At 34.4% G+C, this 18,242-nt stretch overlaps 1 protein-coding gene across 1 annotated transcript in view; it reads right to left on the bottom strand.

The window, feature by feature from the left end:
• Positions 1–3,166: 3,166 nt before the first annotated feature.
• Positions 3,167–18,242, bottom strand: part of LOC150099522 (core histone macro-H2A.1-like) — a 138,271-nt gene continuing 123,195 nt past the window's right edge. Inside the window, 2 exon segments of the mRNA XM_090403370.1 lie at positions 3,167–4,545; positions 13,149–13,320. Coding sequence (XP_090259496.1) covers positions 13,158–13,320 — 163 coding nt within the window. The 3' untranslated portion in view covers positions 3,167–4,545; positions 13,149–13,157.

Genomic DNA, 18,242 nt, shown 5'->3' with positions numbered 1-18,242 from the left:
TTAAGAGAAAGACAGATTTGAGATAGTGCATCATTTATGTAGTTCATAATGCAGCTTATACAAATGAACACATACTTCAACAGTGTGCAGTACATAGCAGGTTGATCAAAGAATACCTAGAATGAATTTACTGAGTCTATAAACACTGACAAGTATTTAGACTAAGCAAACTGAAGGTGTGTTATTTGCACAATATTCTGATTCACCCATAACCTTAGAACTTGCTTGGTAGAACAAGATGCTCGCCATGCTCTACTGTACTTAAAATGGCACAATAAAAGAGGAGTAAATCTGCAATGAAAAAATGCTTATTCTTCAACTTTCTTGAACCTCTAAGGTTCTTTGCTGCATGTACCAACTTTTCCATTTCTTTCTGTCTTGAGCTCTTTCATTCCAGTCCTGAATTCCCATCTCAGCTAAGTCTTTTTGGATATTATTCTCCCAACACATCTGTGGTCTACCTCTATGTTGCTTTCCATCAGGCATTCATTTTGAATGCTTGTTTAATCATTTTCTCTCTCCTTACTGATTCTTTTCACATATCTTAGCCATCTAAACCTGCAAGCTTTGATTTCATCAGCTAGACATTGGGGATCTATAGTTCATATAGTTCTTGATTATGTCTTCTTTATTTGCCTGTTGTTATCTCTTATAGGTCCATAGACTTTCTAAGGATTTTTATTCTTAAAGATCTGCAGCACTTTGTATCTTGATCTGTTATGCTCCAGGTTTCTGCCCCATATAAAACAATAGGTGTAATGATTATCTTGTATATTTCTGTTTTTAATTGTACTTGATAGAATTTTGAAAGATGGTAAATGATGCAGTGAATAATAAGATCTATTGGAGGCATGAATTCTTTTATTTCTGTACTAATTTTATGTAGGGTGTAATCAACAGTCCAAGATATATGAAGGGAGCAGCACTTTTTAACTTCAGATTTCCCCTTGCTTGTAATTTCTGCAAACATTTTAAATATTCAGTTCTATTCTACTTTTTAAGCAGAAGTTTTGAGTTTTCTAAATGTTATTCTAATGTCTTCAGCATTTTCTCTAATGAGGCATACAATGCCATATAAAAAATTCAATAAAAAAACATCTATAGAGATAGTGTTCTAAAGAAAGTAATTTCTGTAGGATGCTTAGTTCTGAAAATGGATGAACACCCGAAGGCTAGCCAAACACACAGCATCGTCATCTGTTTGAGAAATGAATAATTCATTCACATCTCAGTCAGTTCTCAGATTTAGGAATCTTCCTAAATGTTCTTCGGTACATTTAGGAAGGTACTGAAGATAACTGAAGTTTATTCAGCTGAAGGAAATTTATTAAATTGCATCATAACTGGGAAAAGATCTGGGTTTACAACTAGGAATTCAAAATAGCTTAGTCATCCTAGTGAAAATACAAACTTCATTAAGGCAAATAGTATTTGCAAAATTGGAAATATGCAAGTTCATTCGGTCTTTATACCACTTCCTCTATGATTTTGCTTTCCTCGTTGCATCATCACCTCTGCTCAAGAAATTATTCTGTCATTTAAAATTGCCCCAAATTTTTGTTTCTATTTATTTTTTTAAAGAAATATAAAACTAAAATCAATGTTGAGGCAAAGTGAAATACTAGCATGGGTTGAGTAAAATAAGTGGAAACTACAATGCCAGAGGAAAAATAAAAGCTCTAAGCAGTAAAGAAAACATATGTAAATGTTTTATAAATGAAATAACAAATTTTATAGACACTTAATACATATTATAATAATATATAAGGAAATTTTTGTGATTATTTACTTGATTAAATACAATGATCTCTGGATTGTTGATTAACAATAAGGAACATCATTTGCTAGCCAATTGAATAGCTGGAGTTATTTGAGGGTCGGATAACTGAGAACGTGAAGATTATAATATCACTGTAATTTTTAAAAAGATGTGAGATTCATTATATTTTCATCTCATTGTGTGATCTCTGAAATTCCTTAAAAATAGTTTTAAATTAATTCTGAATTTCAGATTATGACGATCATATATATATTTCCTCTCTTAACAATTTGCAATTTTAACTTCAATTAAAAATTCATTAAACTGAGTGCATGATGCAAGCAGTCTTCTTGGGCTAATTGAATAAAGCTTTCACTTTGTTTACTAAAAAAAAAAACTGTGAACCAGAATTTCACCATTCTTTCTGTTAATAAAATCTGGTGGATATGACCTCACCTCCTTTATGTATTATGGCCTGTACTTGGCTTTTCGTAATTTTGGCATCATTAGAGAAGCTAATCCCATCTCCAGAGTCTGTGTTCTCTGGCTAGTTTGTTCTGTTTTGTAAGAGGGGGGGGGAAACACTCTTTAGACTGGCTAAACACACCTTCAGTTAAAATGTCATTTATAAAGGTTTTTGCAATCATAGACAAGATTGCAAAGACCTGAGCCCAGGTATTTACAGTTCAAGTGTCTTTGCTATAAACTGCACTATAGAAACATCAGGAATAAGATAATAGTATTGGCATTTTAATTAAGGTTCTCTTAAAAAAAAATAAATAGATGGCAGATGATATAAAACATATTTGTTCTCTGGGTACAGGGTTACTAGCTAATGTTACCCTTGCCATCTGTGGTACTATAGGTTTTCAACCTTTTGAGGGCAGGTTTGCCATAAAAATTTCATTTTTATAAAATAATTTAGTATCTTGACTCATCTAGATAAATTATCTGATTTTGTAAGAAAAGCTAAGTGGCTGCTATAGAATGTGAATACTGTAGTCCCCCCATATCTGAGGTCAACTCCGGTCCAAAAATATTAAATGGAAAATTCCGGAAATAAGCAATTTATAATTACATCGGCAAAGTGGATATTAGATCCAACATTATTTCAAAGCTGAATGTTTGCAGTAAGTATGAAAGTTTCATAAGTTGAACAGAGAGCTTCCAAGAATATGATCCTCGGCATCCTCGAGTTGCCTTAGCTTGTACTACTTGACTTAAATAGCTAAGGCAATTTGGGGATGCCGAGGATTTGTATTCTTGCAAGCTATCAGGTCAACTTACGAAACTTTCATAGTTTCTACAAACATTCAGCTTTGAAATAATGCTGAATCTAATATCCAATTTGCCTATGTAATTTTACATCACTGAAATTAAATGGTATGGCTCTTTCTTTTAGTAATAGACAATTCATAAGTTTTAAATTACATGCCGTTCTGAGTAGTTCTCGGTTATCAGATCAAGTGTTGCAGTATCACAACACTTGATCTTGAACACATATGCAGAATTTGTGTTCAAGTAACCCTTATTTTACTTAATAATGGCCCCAAAGCACAGGAGTAGCGATGCTGGCAATTCGGATATGCCAAAGAGAAGCCATAAAGTGCTTCCTTTTAAGTGAAAAAAGTGAAAGTTCTCGACTTCATAAAATAATAAAAAAAAACGTATGCCGAGGTTGCTAAGATTTCATTCAGATTCAGATAAATTTTATTACAGTATGTTGTTATAACTGTACTATTTTATTATTAGTTGTTGTTAATCTCTTACTGTTCCTAATTTATAAATTAAACTTTATCATAGGTATGTATGTATAAAAAAAACGTAGTATATATGGGGTTCAGTACTATCCGCAGGGTGTTTTGGAACGTATCCCCCCCCTGCAGATAAGGGGGGTGACTACTGTATTAATTTTAAACATCCTGTGGTGTGTGTGTGTACATGTATATATATAATGTTCTTTAGGAGCACAATTAAAGATGATTAACAAATTACTTCATTTCTGAATTCTGTAAACCTTATCTTTATACTTTTATCTCTTTTAGCAATGCCCCAAGAAGGAAAAGTATTCCCCCTCCCCACAGTAATGTGGATATATTATAAAATCATACATATTTTACCAGGCAAAACCTTTTCTTGTACCACAACCAGTAAAACAAAATTTCTAGTTCACAACTGCTTCTAAAAACATACATAAAGAAAATAATTTGCCATACATTTCAAAAATTTAAATATCAAGAAACAATAAAATCCAGCATGTTCATTTGAAATATTTTACAATATTTTCAGATAACTAGCATATTTATATTTTATAATTTAAACTCGGTCGCTGTTATTTCTAATTGTGGTACAATTTTTATCAATGTACTACTGCTGAATCAGAGCATACCTAAACACAAATTGAGATTTTGGAAATCTCATATTACCAAATTTCTATCTGCAGTTAAATCCACTGCTAGATTTTACAAGATAAAACTCAATCTGATTTGCAACTATACATAGCAAGAAGCAAGAGCAAGCATACCATATAGAAAGTTGCAATAAAAAGTAATACACATAAAATGCTAGATCACACAAACAAAGTTTCCACTGCAGAGTGTGGAATGCTATGACTACAAACACCAATGAATGAATCAATGACTTCCCATGGTATGATTGTACAAAATTGCGTTGAAATGACAGACCGTGAGGAAGGTAATGGGCCCATTTCCAAAGATGACTTTCAATTCCCCAAAGTCCTTATACTGTCCCCCTTTCTTCAAGAATGAAATATGCACGGTTGCTTTCTGTGAAATACAAATATATGAATGTATAATTAAATGCTAGACAGTAAAATATACATAACACTATACTGGTTTACTCAAGCTATTATCTTCAAGTATAATTCCATTAGTATTCAACTGCAATGCTATTTAAATAATTCACAGAAAAGATACATGTATAATCTTTATGCAGTTATTACTCAAATAAATTTAGTAGATTTGACCTTTACTTAGTTGGATAAGTATTCCCATAACAATACAAAAATGGTAGCAACCTACTTGGAATATATGAGAAACACTGAGCACTCATTGTGTTTGCTGACATGGGCAGTCTGCACAAAATATTTAATGAAACTCAAAGATAAAAACTTTAAAATAAAATGAAGTACATTTTGTGCTTTTGGCCAAATTACTACTTAAATGAACTGGCAGTAAACACTATTAAACATCACAAAGGTGAGCTTGAAAGATAATGACATCTTGAATAAATATGTGATCAATTACGTTTTTTTACTCTGTACTCCAATGCTATTGTTTTTGCTGTAAACTGTTATTTTTGAAATGTTCAGCATTGTTAAATATTAGAAGAAAAAAATGAGACATGAATAGCAGTTTTTAAATGAGAATTTAAACTTTAATTAGCACAGATAACTACAAAGTTTGAGATTGTGTAATGTCATACAATAATCCCCTGCTTTTTTGCCATTCCGCATTTTTGCCCTTTTTAAATATAACCATAATCCTTATACTAGCGTCCGTCGTGGTTCACTCTTTTGCCATGTTTCACCAACCTTCCATGCACTTCTCTCAATCAACTAGCGTTCAGTGTGTTTATAGAAGTTGTGCACTGTGCATTTCTTATATTGTGCTTATAATGGCATCTGAGTGTAATGATAAAGCTAAAAGAAGCCATAAACTTCTCAATTAATTTGCAAGAAAAGCTAGAACTAATCAAACTTAGTGAGGAAGGCATGTGCATAACTGATATACTGTGCAAATTAAGCATAACTTGTAGGCACCATTGTTAAGAATAAAGCCAAAGTGTTAGAGGAAATTAAAAATGCTATGCCAGTGCATACTAATTTCATTTTACTGTACTTTTGTATATCATACATAAATAGCCTCCTTTGGTTTTCTAGCAAAAAAAAAAAAAAGACAGAAGAAGAATACTAAACTATTTAGACAATGTCTTCGAGTCCTGATGGCATCCCTCCAGTTAAACTCAAAAATTCTGCTCCACACTTTCCCATATCATTTCCACAATCTTATCCTCAGCTAACACTTATCCTGATGAATGGAAACAAGCACATATCCAACCCATTAAAAAAAAAAAAAGTCATTAATAGTCAACCTTTGCACTGTCTAGAGTCTTACCAGTTAATCAACAGCTACTATTATAGATTCTGCCAATCTAGATCCAAAGCTTACTTCTTAGCCCACGTCTGGGCATATGCCCTGGAAAGATTTCAAGAAATGTGCTATTGTTCTTGAAATTTCCAGAATTTTTGTCTGGTCACTCATTGTATCAGAGTGGATGGCTCTTTCTCTATGCTTTGCCACCAATGCATGAGTGCCTCAGAGTTCTATCCCCTTTCTCATATATATACATTTTTTTTTTAATAATCGCCCCCTATAGTGCATTGGTTTGGATGAGCTAAGGCTGTTTTTGCTATTTTTCATGAATTTTATATATTTTTTGTATTTTTATTTTTTATATAGTCCACAAACCCTGTTCTAAAAACAGGGTTTGTGGTTCTGCAAAAACAAAACATTTTAAAGCCACTTCAGGCCTTTAATAAATGGGACAGTTGTCTCACAATGGGGCTATGAAATTCATTTCCACCTAAAACAACCACAAATGTCCATGTCCACTGCAGGATTTGAACTTGCAGCTTCCTAACTGCAGAATAGATATGCTAATCCCTCAGCCTAACAAGCCAGCATAAATGACCTACTATCAATCACCACTAATCCTATCCACAGTTTTGCTAACAACAGTATACTCCATTCATCCTTCACTTGACAAACCATACAGTGCTCAGACATTAAACAGATCTCTGTACCATCCTTAGTGGGACAAGAATAACATGATCGATCACTTTCAATGTCACCAAAATGCAGTCTTCTCTCACAAAAGATCTCAGCTCACCTATCCCTTACCTTCAGTAATACACAAGTTACCAGAGAGAGAGAGAGAGAGAGAGAGAGAGGATTTACCTCCAGGAGAGGCTAGAGATAAATGTCAGTCAAAGAAGAGGATCAGCAGTCCCCCCAGACTGATATTTACTTCCAACCCATGGCATAGGCACATCACATGAATAACTTATTAATCCTCTACAAAAACTAGGCATTCTTTTCTGCTCTTGCTCATCCAGCTACTAACTGGATGGGCAAAATACCCAAGAAAATATAATCCAATTGCAAATCAGCTCATCCTTAGAATACTGTTCACGTTTCAAGTGGTGTACCCAAAACCTTCCTAAAAATCTCAAAGCTGTGCAGAGGATTTTTTAGACGATAGATGATCCTCCCATACTCACTTCTATCTCGCAGAAGCACTGTTTTGACTCTGTGTCTTTTCTAGTATGTCCATGAAAACAGCTCTACTACACTGGCAGCCATTTTGCCGGACTTCATAAAACAAGAGCAGTTAGTGGCCAAGTATCCCTTTTCAATATAACTGCAAACACATCGAACCTGCTTCTCCTCTTTAATTTCATCTATCAGTGTACTCTGGAACAGCCTTCCTCTTGAAGTGTTCCCAACAACTATAATCTCCAACTGTTGAAGAAAAATGCCTATGAATTTCTTCCTTCCTAACCTACACTTACAATCCAACATAATATAATATGAAGTAGAAGGGGAGGAAGACTGCTGATCTTCTTCTGTAACTGACACTGATCTCTAGCAACTTGTGTATTACTCAGCTCACCTATCCCTTACTGACAGTAAGGGATAGGTGAGCTAAGATCTCTTGTGAGAAAAGACTGCACCTTGATGACATTGAAAGTGATTGATAATATTTTTCTTGTCTCCCTAAGGATGGTACAGAGATCTGTGTAATGTCTGAGCACTGGTGGTTTGTCAAGTGAGAGGATGAAGTATACTGTTTTAGCAAACCTGTGGATAGGATTAGTGGTGACTGAGGTCATTTATGGGATCCATTTTTTTTATTTTTTTATTTATTCATTTACCATTAGTGAACCTGGGCAGATTAAAAATGCCCTTCAAACTATGCTGTGGTCCTTATCAAGCAATTGATCAAACCTTCACCCATAAACTATCCATAATACACAAAGTGTGCTATACTTTGTATCTGGCAATTTATATTTTACCAATAACAAAACTACACATTTTCTAAACTAGCAATGAGAGTATTCCACTGTTTTCACAAATACAGAAAATCAATGAACTTAAGTGGGCCACAGATAAGTTATTCTACCTGTCAAAATTACTTTACCATGCAGTAGAAAGCATGGTAAAGTAATTTATTGTTTTTGTTATTGTTTTTCAACAATTAAAAAACAATACTGCAGTAGAAAGTGCAATACTGATTTTTAATTGTTGACTTTAGGGGATTGCTTAAAGGTCAGTAAGAAACTTCTGAAAGACCAGACCTAGTGATCCAGTATTCATCTTTTTATGGTGTATCACATTAATATGTATCCACCTGGATACTGAACAAACAAAGAATGTTGAGAGCCAACTAGCATTTCTGACCTAATGTCCAATCCTCACCTTGTAGTGCACTACGAGAAGGTAGATTCAGTATCTATGTGGATACTGAAGAAATGAGGATGGGCTAGCTGTTTGGGATTTAGCTGACCAAATTGTATTCTTATTTGGCATTAAGCTATAATGCAAAATGATAGTACAACATGACAGAATTTCAGGCTAATTGGGGCATTATCTGGTTAAACAAAGCCCATCTTGTTTTCATCAGGGAACCAGGACTAAAAGTGAAAAATATGCTACTGAAACAAATCCTGAACATATCCCAAATCAACATAAACAGAGTTCCAAGATTTGCACCATCAAACATAAGAAGCCTCAATGGAAAAAGAAATGAAACTAGCAGAAGAATTGAATAAGTACCAAAATCAACAGAGCAAGTGTTACTGAAAGAAATAAAAAAAAAAGTGAGCTCTTTCTAAGTAACATACAAGATGTTATATGCAGGCAATAACGATAAGGAATAAGGAGTAGCAGTCATGGTATTTCAACACTAAATAAGATTATGATAATCTTGAACTGCAGGTAATATCAAGCAGAGTGCTATGGGCAAATATCAGAATGGGGAACTGGACAATGAGATATTTGTGCATCTCATAGAAAGTTCTAAGGAAGAAGTGAAGGAATTTTTTGAGAATACTATAGAAGGCAGCTGATGCAACAAAAAAAAAAGGAAAAGTTGGTCCATGTTGGAGATCTAAACAGCACAGTAGGAAATAATTGCCAGGCATGTGGAAATGTTTTGGGAAAATTTGGAGAAAATAGCAAAACTAATAATAGTAAGTACCTGCTGGATTTCTGTTCAGAACATGGTTACTAACAACAATCTTCCAACATAAAGATGTGCACAAATTCACATGGAGTGAAGATGCAAGAAATGTCTCATTGATTATGTTATGGTTGGTAGTGATATTTTCTCACTGGTTGAAGACACAATAATGTTATTATACAGAGCATTTGAAATTGGAAGTGATCATTTGCACTTTCAATTTCAAGTTTGAGCAGGATAAAACTGAACATGCTGAAAATAAGAGTACGTAAGAAAGTTTTAAAAATGAATCAAAGTTGAGCAGCTTTCAGAGGTGAACTGCATACTCAAATACACAGACATTATTTAGGAAAAAATTAGTTTGAAAACAAAAACCAAACATTCGCAATTAAGTGGCAAATCATGAAGGAAACCCTGATTGCAATGATGCTGTCTGCAAGGAAAGAAAAATCAAAGCTCCACGTGGGACTGAGGAAGTAAAGGAAAAGAAGAAAGCATATTGAATGTTCCTGTTGAGCAAGGCAACTTGTGCTTTTAGAGACTATACAGACAAAAATATAAGAAAGCAACGCACTGTGTAAAAACAAAGCCATGGGAAGGCTTTAGTAAAAACACAGAAAATAAGTATCAGTAAGGTGGAAAAATATTCTGAGGCTATAGAAAGAGTTTAGAAATGGATGAAAGAGTACTATAAAATTAATCTGAGGTAACATGAAAACTGAAGATATTCTAGACGTCTGGAGTAATTACTTTGAAAGATTGCTAAATGAAACAAGCAGTGACACCATAGTAGAAACCATTCAATAGGAATGCAATTAAGTTTATATCAATACTTGAGGGAAAATGCCATCTAAAACCTAAAATGTAGAAAGGAAGCTGGAATAGCTTCCTTCTATAAAAAAGGGAAAGAAAACTGAACTGAGAAATTTCTCTACTGAGTAGTTCCTCTTGCATTTATGCAAATATACTAGAGAAGAAAAATTGTGGAAGGTAAGCTTGGAGAATTCGGTTCAAGAAAATAGAAGTTGTAATAAATAGTTGAGAAATCTTTGGAATATAACAAGGATCTGTATTTAAGTTTTGTAAATCTGATCAAGGCATATGACAAAGTACCAAGAGAAAAAGCTGTTTCTAACACTATAGCTATATAGGGTAACATAAAGTTTAGCTATTAGAACTGAAAGTGGAACAGGAAAATGGTTTAATGTTATATCAGGTGTGACACAAGGGTAACATTATCTCTACTGTTAGTCATCTACACTGCAAAGAAGTCAACAGATAGGTGCTATGGTTGTTTGTTCCTTACACTGTATCTGTGGACTTCATAAGACGTATGACCTTCTGCTGTGATTACAGCAATCCTATGGGAATTTTGGCCCATTCTTCCTGGAGGTATATAATGAGATCCTGGACTGTTGTAGGGCAGACGTCCCTTGACCTCACCTGACACACCAGTTCATTCCACAGATACGTGCATTTTCTAGTTATGAATGATGCCACTAGGCATCGTGAGTGCACAGTTTTCCACGCCAGTCTGGCAAGTGGCGTCATCCTGTGACTACAATCAATGAAGATTGTCGAAAGACCATTAAACAAGTTTCTGAAGAGACAAATTTGTCATAGAGTTTGTGCCAGCAAATTTTAACAAGATTTGCAAATAAAATGTTTGCTTACAGAGGATCCAAAAAAAAAACCAAGTGAATGTTTGCCGTGATGCTGTGGTCATTAAGGGAGCAAGTTCTTAATGACCAGAACTTTCAAAAGTTGTGACTTGGGATGAGTCTTGGTGCTACAGTTATGATCTAGAAACAAAACAAGCATCAGGCCAATGGAAACATGCACATTCACCGAGTCCTAAGAAAGAATGTCAAGTTCGATCAAATGTCGAGACAATGTTGATTTGTTTTTTTGATGTGAATGGAACTGTACACAAAGAATTTGTTCCTCCTGGACAGACAGTGAACCAACATTTTTATCTCAACGTTTTGAAAAGACTGCATGATAGCATGCAATGAAAATGGCCAGAAATGTGGAGTAGTGGAGATTTGTTGCTATAACATGACAATGCAACATCCGTCCAGCAGTTCTTGATGAAAAACAGCATGGCAGTTGTTCTCCACCCTCCCTGCTTGTCCAATCTCTCTCCATTCCCATGGATAAAGAAAACCATGAAAGGGCAGCAATTCGTTGATGTGGGCAAAGTGAAAGAAAAGTCACTGGAGGTCTTGAACAGTTCCAGAAATGTTTCCAGCAGTGGAAGGGAAGAAAGAAAAAAAAAAGTTGTTGGAACAAGTGCATTGACTCACAATTCCAGTTATTTTTCGGTATCCGTATCCCCTCGTATGCTTTCTTCTTTTCTTTGACTGCCTCTAACTTACTGAGCTCCCCATGAGTTCTGATTTTTCTTTCCTTGCAGACAACCTCAATCATAATGAATGTTTCCTTCAGAGTTTACCACTGAATCTTTATGTTTGGTGGTTGTTTTAAAACTTTCATTTTTTTCCTGAATGATGTTTGTGCATTTCAGTCTACAGTTCACCTTAAAAAGATCCCTGACTTTGTTTTTTAAACTTTATTGCACACTTTTATTTTCAATATGCACAATTTTATCCTTCTAAAACAAAACTTCTGGGTCTGGCTTCCAATGATGCGTACAAGTGCACATCTCTTATCTCTTTCCCTGAGATATGAGCAGCTCTGCTGGGGGAAGGAATTTGCCTTCCCTGAGTTGGACCACAGCTGAGATCATGGCTCTGCTCGGTGGTGGAATGAGCCCTTTACTGGGGGTTCCTCTCTGTGGCAAGGTGGGACCACTGCTGAGTAAAATGGCCCTTGGGGCCAATAATGTAGCCGCCGTAGCGCAGTTGGAAGAATAGCGGAACATTGCGTCCTTTGAATGAAAAATACCTGGGTTCGATCCTCGTCATGACAAGGAGAATCCTTATAAGGGCTTTTTCAGTTGAAGGCGAGTTAGCCAATCTCATACAGTGGTAGCAGGGATTTTACTCCCAGGAACTCAGGTTTTTTATCCTGCATACAGACAAATCGGCCTTCAGAACACATACAATTTACAGACAAAAAATACTGTTGTTTGTGATGATCAGCGATAGATGGCATTGATGGTAGTAGTGTTGTAGTTAGAGAATTAAGTAGCAGTGGCGAGGACGAGATGTATTTAGCGAAGTAGTGTGCCCTCTCACAATGAGTCCTTGGACTCCCTGGAGGTTTCACATAATAATAATAAATGATCACCACTTCCTATTTCAAATCTTCTGCATATTCTTGTATCCTGAACCAGCATTAAGATATCACTGTCATGTGCCAATCTTGAACTCTGCTGATGTTGAGTTGGGATTTGTTTAAGTAGCTGACTTTCTGCTTTCGCCCTGGTTCCCTGACAAAAAAAAATGGGATTTGTGTATAACCATGCAGTGCCCCTAGCCAGCATCAAATTCTGTCATGTTGTACCATCTTAAAAGTTCATTATTGATTTCATTTTGCAAAATTTAAGCATGAATGCTGAAATGCAGAAAAGATTTTAGTTTAACCTTTATACATTCATAGCTTAAAATATGACATACAAAAATGCCAACAGTCATGTAACTTTCATGAGTTCTCAATGAACCCTTGAGAGGTTATGGTCCTGATACTGATTAAATTTTTACAAGAACTATTGAAGCTTGTTACAGAAAAGGGACGAAGTCACAGCTATCCTCCACTTAGCTATACTTTTGAGAATATTTATTCCTGGAGGACTATGTCCATCCATCCAAGATGGATTAGTTCTCTAAGGATTAAGGCAATCCATGAGGAGGAATATGTATAGCTACATATTTTCTCTCAAGGTTAACATACTGAACCATGAAAGAATATTAAAATACTGAACTTTGAAAGAAAATTCAACCTACGTTGAATTTTCTTTCAAAGCAATTCAATGAAATTTTGTGTAGTTGCATTTTGTAATATTTCTTGCTACTGAGTACAAACTTTAGCTCACTGCTTCTTTTCCTGATAACAAGAATGTGAGCAGCTGAGTAACTCACTTCCTTCTGATTAATCCTCATGAAAGAAATTTGCATAACACAACATATGACAATTATTTAAAAATCAAAGCTTGGCAACTTACTTGTGATAGTTAGGAGTCCAGTTTGGCTAACTCACTGGTATAGATTCCAATGCTTTCCATATCATGCAAAACAAAAAATATTTGCTTCAACGAGCTGGACATCACATTGACAAAGTAGTTAGATATAGCTTTAAGAACTGTCTGTGCTGCTTGCTGCTTCGGAAAACTAGCACTGATAGAAAAATGAAAATAATTCTCAAAACATGAAGCAAATCATAATCATCTAAATAACACAGAAACAGAGAATTTTAAATAAGTCATAACTCCAGATATCATAAACATGTCATTTCTAAAATACTCTTGTAAAGTCTATACTGCATTACTAACCTATTCATCTCTATACTGCATTACTAACCTATTCATCTCTATACTTTCATAGGTAAGTCAAGCTTTTTAATTATTTTTTTCAAAACTCGTTTCTCCAACAAGACAATGGTTACATAAGTGTTCATTTGAATGAAACAGCGCAGACATTTACGTGACTATAGATATAAAAAGTTAAGAGTGTTATTTAAGTTTTTCTTTCATAGGAAGGGGATTTTCATATTAATTTCCAAAATTTACATATTGATAATGCTGTGCCAATATTATTAGGCATATGTGCAATTGTTTGCTGATGATGCAAAGATAGGGGAATCAGAGATGCTACTGATATCCAGCACTTATAAAATGATTTGAATAGGGTGGAAATTTGAGCAAAAATAAATTGCTGTCAGTTTAATGTTGGTAAGTGTAAAGTTATGCACTTTAGCGTGATGAGATTTTCAACGGCTAGGGATCTTGGCATAATGATGAATAGGAATTTGAAGGTTCAAAGGTCACTTAGCAAAAGTTGCAAATACAACTCAGAGGATAATTGCAATCTTGAAGCAAACCTTGACATGATAAGGAAGTCATCTTGCCTCTTTATAAGGCCTTGAAAAGACCGCACCTGAATTACTGTGTGCAGATTTGGTCTCCCAGATTCCAAGGGGATAAAGATGCTGTGGAAAGGGTGCAAAAAAAATTTACAAAGATTATATCCAGATTATGGGATTTAGATTGGGGACAGATTGTGAGGATGTGGATTACAGACTCTGGTTAACAGGAGAAAGAGGGGTGATATGATAGAGGTACATAAACTTCTGAATAGGTGTTATAAGATACCGTCTCATGAAATTTTTCCTTACATGGAAGGTAGGAAGAGAACACAAGAGCATCCAAGAAAGTTACGTTTGTCCACAGTCAAAGGAGTAAGAGCTAGATTTTTCTCTGAAAGAGCGGTGAGTGAGTGGAATAGTTTGCCTTTAGGGGTTGTGAGTATATCTAGTGTGTTAATTTAAGGGAAGGTATGAAAGCTGGTTTGGGTGATTTATAGCCTCTCTCTTGATGAGTCCTTGACTCCCTGGAGGTCTTAAATAATAATAATAATAATAAATTTCCAGTAGTTACTTGGCATCAATTTAACTTAAAGTATCCCACAGATCATATAATTATGTCCTAATAAGGTTTCTCTAACCATTTAAGGTATTTCATTGACCCTATTTTTCTTATTAGAAGTAAGTGAATGTTCATTTAAACATATGAACCAAAGCATCAAAAGTTTTGAAATTTTGGTATTTTTTAAAAATTTTAACAGCACATAAAATTACTATCAAAAAACATCATTCAGCAAAATAAAATGCATTACATCTCTTTCTTGGCAAACAGGTAATCTATCAATAACACCAGTCCTTGCAAGTGAAAAAGATCTTGACACCCAATTAAGTATGTACATGCAGGAAGATGATCGATTAATCAGAACAAATGAAAATCAGATGTATGAGCCATACAGGTGAAAGAGAAACTCTGGCTTTTTTTTTCATGTGCCACTGCATGCATGCACATACACATTTGCAGTCTGGTATTATCTTATTTGAAGGGATACCTACTTTCCATTGACCAAGTTCAAGTGGTATTTGAGACCAGAGAATTTCGCATAGTTCAACTGACAATCTGTAAGTGCTTGTGGCAAGAGTGATAGCAGCCACTGAGAATGAGGTTAATTATTGAGAGTGATGTTACTGTCCTAACTTTCTGACCTTTCACTTTTCAGATATTTTTCACTGTTCTTCTGGTTGGAGTTACGGCTAAGTTCAAACTTCAAAAATAAAGTTATTAAATTAGACAATTTCAGACACTTATTCATCACTTAAGCATTAACACATATGATTCATATATGTTAATGCTACTTTAGATTCATTGTAAAAAGAAATAAAAACTGATGAGCAAATAACTACCGGCTACACACATACACAGCTAATTTTCTTTTTACATGGCTTTTTTTTTTTTTTTTTTTTTTTTACACGATTTTGAAAGATTTTAGAAAACAAAAGCAATTCTATCTTTACATGGTATATTTTGATTCAACATGGTTCAAATGGTGCTTATTTTTAAAATTTCTGTTTGAACTCAGTTCTGTTAAAAAGGGTATTTCCATTATAATTATTTCCTAGAACGGTATATATGTACTTAAACTTGAATTTTGGAGACCCCCCCCCATACAGACATATATATTATTATATTTATTTTATTTATATTCAAGATTTTGCATTTGTAATCTTTTTTGTGCTTCTTATCAATACCTTTGAAATAATGAAACTTATATGAATAAGCATATATTTACTGATATTCATTAAGCAGTGTAATACGCAAGAAGCAAAATTTGTGAACCCGAAATCAATGTGTGATTTTTTTCCATTAAAATATAAAAAATAAAATAAAAAAATAAATAAAAATGAGATGTTTCTTTTAAGATTAAAAAAATATATACTTGGTCTTAAAACATTTTAAATTTGTTTTCATTATTTCACGGCCTCCTCAACAAAACTTATGGCCCCCAATGGGGACGCAGCCCACAGTTTGGGAAGCGCTGTTCTACGCTACAGAATGTAGATAATTGCAGCAACAACAACAAAAAATCAATTTTTGTAATTACGATTTCCCAAAGTTAAGCCGACAGATGATCAATTATATTCACTTGCCATTGGTTCCTGGAAGCAGAAGGGTGCTTTGCTGATTCCTCGAAGTTAAGTACGTCTGTTAGAGGAGACCTACCTATATAAAGCTGCCTGGAAGGAGTTAAGCTGTTTGCTAAACAAGATTTGTTTGTGCAATATAGTTATACAGATATGTATTAAATTTTGAAGTTTTGTACACGTAATATCAAATTAGTAAAATTAATTATTGATTATTTTCAGATATTTTCTAAAGATTACCCCATTAATCACGATGTCAGATAATTCAGTTAGAAGAAGAAAAGATATTTCTTTAGAAACTAAGATCCAAATTTTAGATTGTTTAGTAGCTGGAGAAGGGTCAACATCCTTAGGGAAATATTTTGGATTGAATGAAGCTACCATGAAAACAATTAAGAGAAACGATGAGGCCATTAGAAAATCTGTTCTTTATGGAACAAAATTAGGTGCCAAGTCGTCATCATACGAGAGACATTATAAAAGTGAAGATGGAAGGCCTTAGTGATGTGGACAGAAGATTGCTCACAAAAAGGAATACCTTTAGATGGAAATGTCATCAAACAGAAAGCATTATGGTTGTACAAACAGATTCAGGAAAAGGAGCAACAACATCAAACAAAAATTGTGTGATTTTTCTGCAAGCACAGGTTGGCTTACAAAATTTCTCAAAAGATATGCACTTTATAATGTAAAAATAAAAGCCGCACCTGCAGATGAGCCACCAGCTAGGGAATTTCTTTCAAAACTATCCAAAATTATTGAAAATGATGGCTACATTCCTGATCAAGTTTGGAATGCAGATGATTCTGGGCCTTTTTTTGGAAAAAAAATGCCAAGTAGAACTTATAATCACAAAAAATCACAAAAAAGTGTTGGTAGCTGGCTTTAAAGCAGCTAAGGATCACGAGACTATTATTTTGCAGCAATGCTTCAGAAGATTGTATATTAAAACCTTTACTCATTCATCGACCATGGGCAATTGAAAGGTGTGGATTTTAACATGTTGCCAGTGCACTGGAAGGCAAACAAAAAAAGGTTGGGTTACAAAAGAAATTTTTAATGAATTTTTAATTTAACCAATGTTTTGTTCCAGAAATTAAACACTATTTGATGGAAAAAAAATCTAGACTTAGTTTTATTGTTTTATTGATTATAGACAATGCTCCCGGCTATCCTGTTTTAGAACACCTGAATGTGGAATTAGAACACCTGAATGTTTGTTTTCTGCCACCTAATACAACATCCTTAATACAACCACTAGACCAGGGTGTGATCGCTACCTTCAAAACTTACTACATAAGAACATTCCAATACATTTTGGATAAACTAGATAAGGATAATTTATTGACAGTTATTGATACGTGGAAGAAATTTTCAACTTTGGATTGCGTCAAACTTGTTAAGTTGGCATTATTAGAATTGAAACCATCAACTTTAAATGCATGCTGGAAAGCTACTTGTCCAGAATGTGTGAAAAAGAAAAACCCTGTACCTTTGCATACAACTGAATATCCCAATATCCCAGATTAACACATCCAGTTGGAGGAGGAGGAGTTGATTTTTTTGTCTACAGATATTGAAGAATTAATGGTTGACAAGGCTGTTAGTGATGATGAAATAATAGCTGTCCTTGAGAATCTTGATGAAAAATGATGATGATGAAGAGGTTACACTCACTGCAAGATTAATTTAAGATGAGCTTCTAATGGCTAATAAATTGCAAAGTCATTTTCTTACACATGATCCAAATACTGAACAATTATACAAAGATCTAGTCAAAACAGGATCTCAGCAATTAATTGCAGAGTTTGTGATAAAAAAAAATCAACCTTCAGAATCATTGGAAATTAGTGCTAATTTAGTTCCTTTTACTCAAGAAAACGTTTTGCCATTGCAGTATGAACAGGACAGCCAAAGTGTTTCAAGTGATAGAAGTGATTTAATTCCAGTCTCACACAAAAGAATGCAGTTACTGTCAGAAAGTGACTGCGAATAAAATTTAACTAATAACCATATGTGTGGTGTATTTGAGCCTTCTTAAATTTCTGTTTTATTAGTGACACACTATTTTCTTTAAGGAAGATACATATGTATATAC

Source organism: Typopeltis vanoorti, chromosome 14, assembly GCF_054136105.1.
Source record: "Typopeltis vanoorti isolate ZY-2024b chromosome 14, IOZ_Tvanoo_1.0, whole genome shotgun sequence".
Taxonomy (NCBI): Eukaryota; Metazoa; Arthropoda; class Arachnida; order Uropygi; family Thelyphonidae; genus Typopeltis; species Typopeltis vanoorti.
This window is presented reverse-complemented; position numbering and strand designations above follow the sequence as displayed.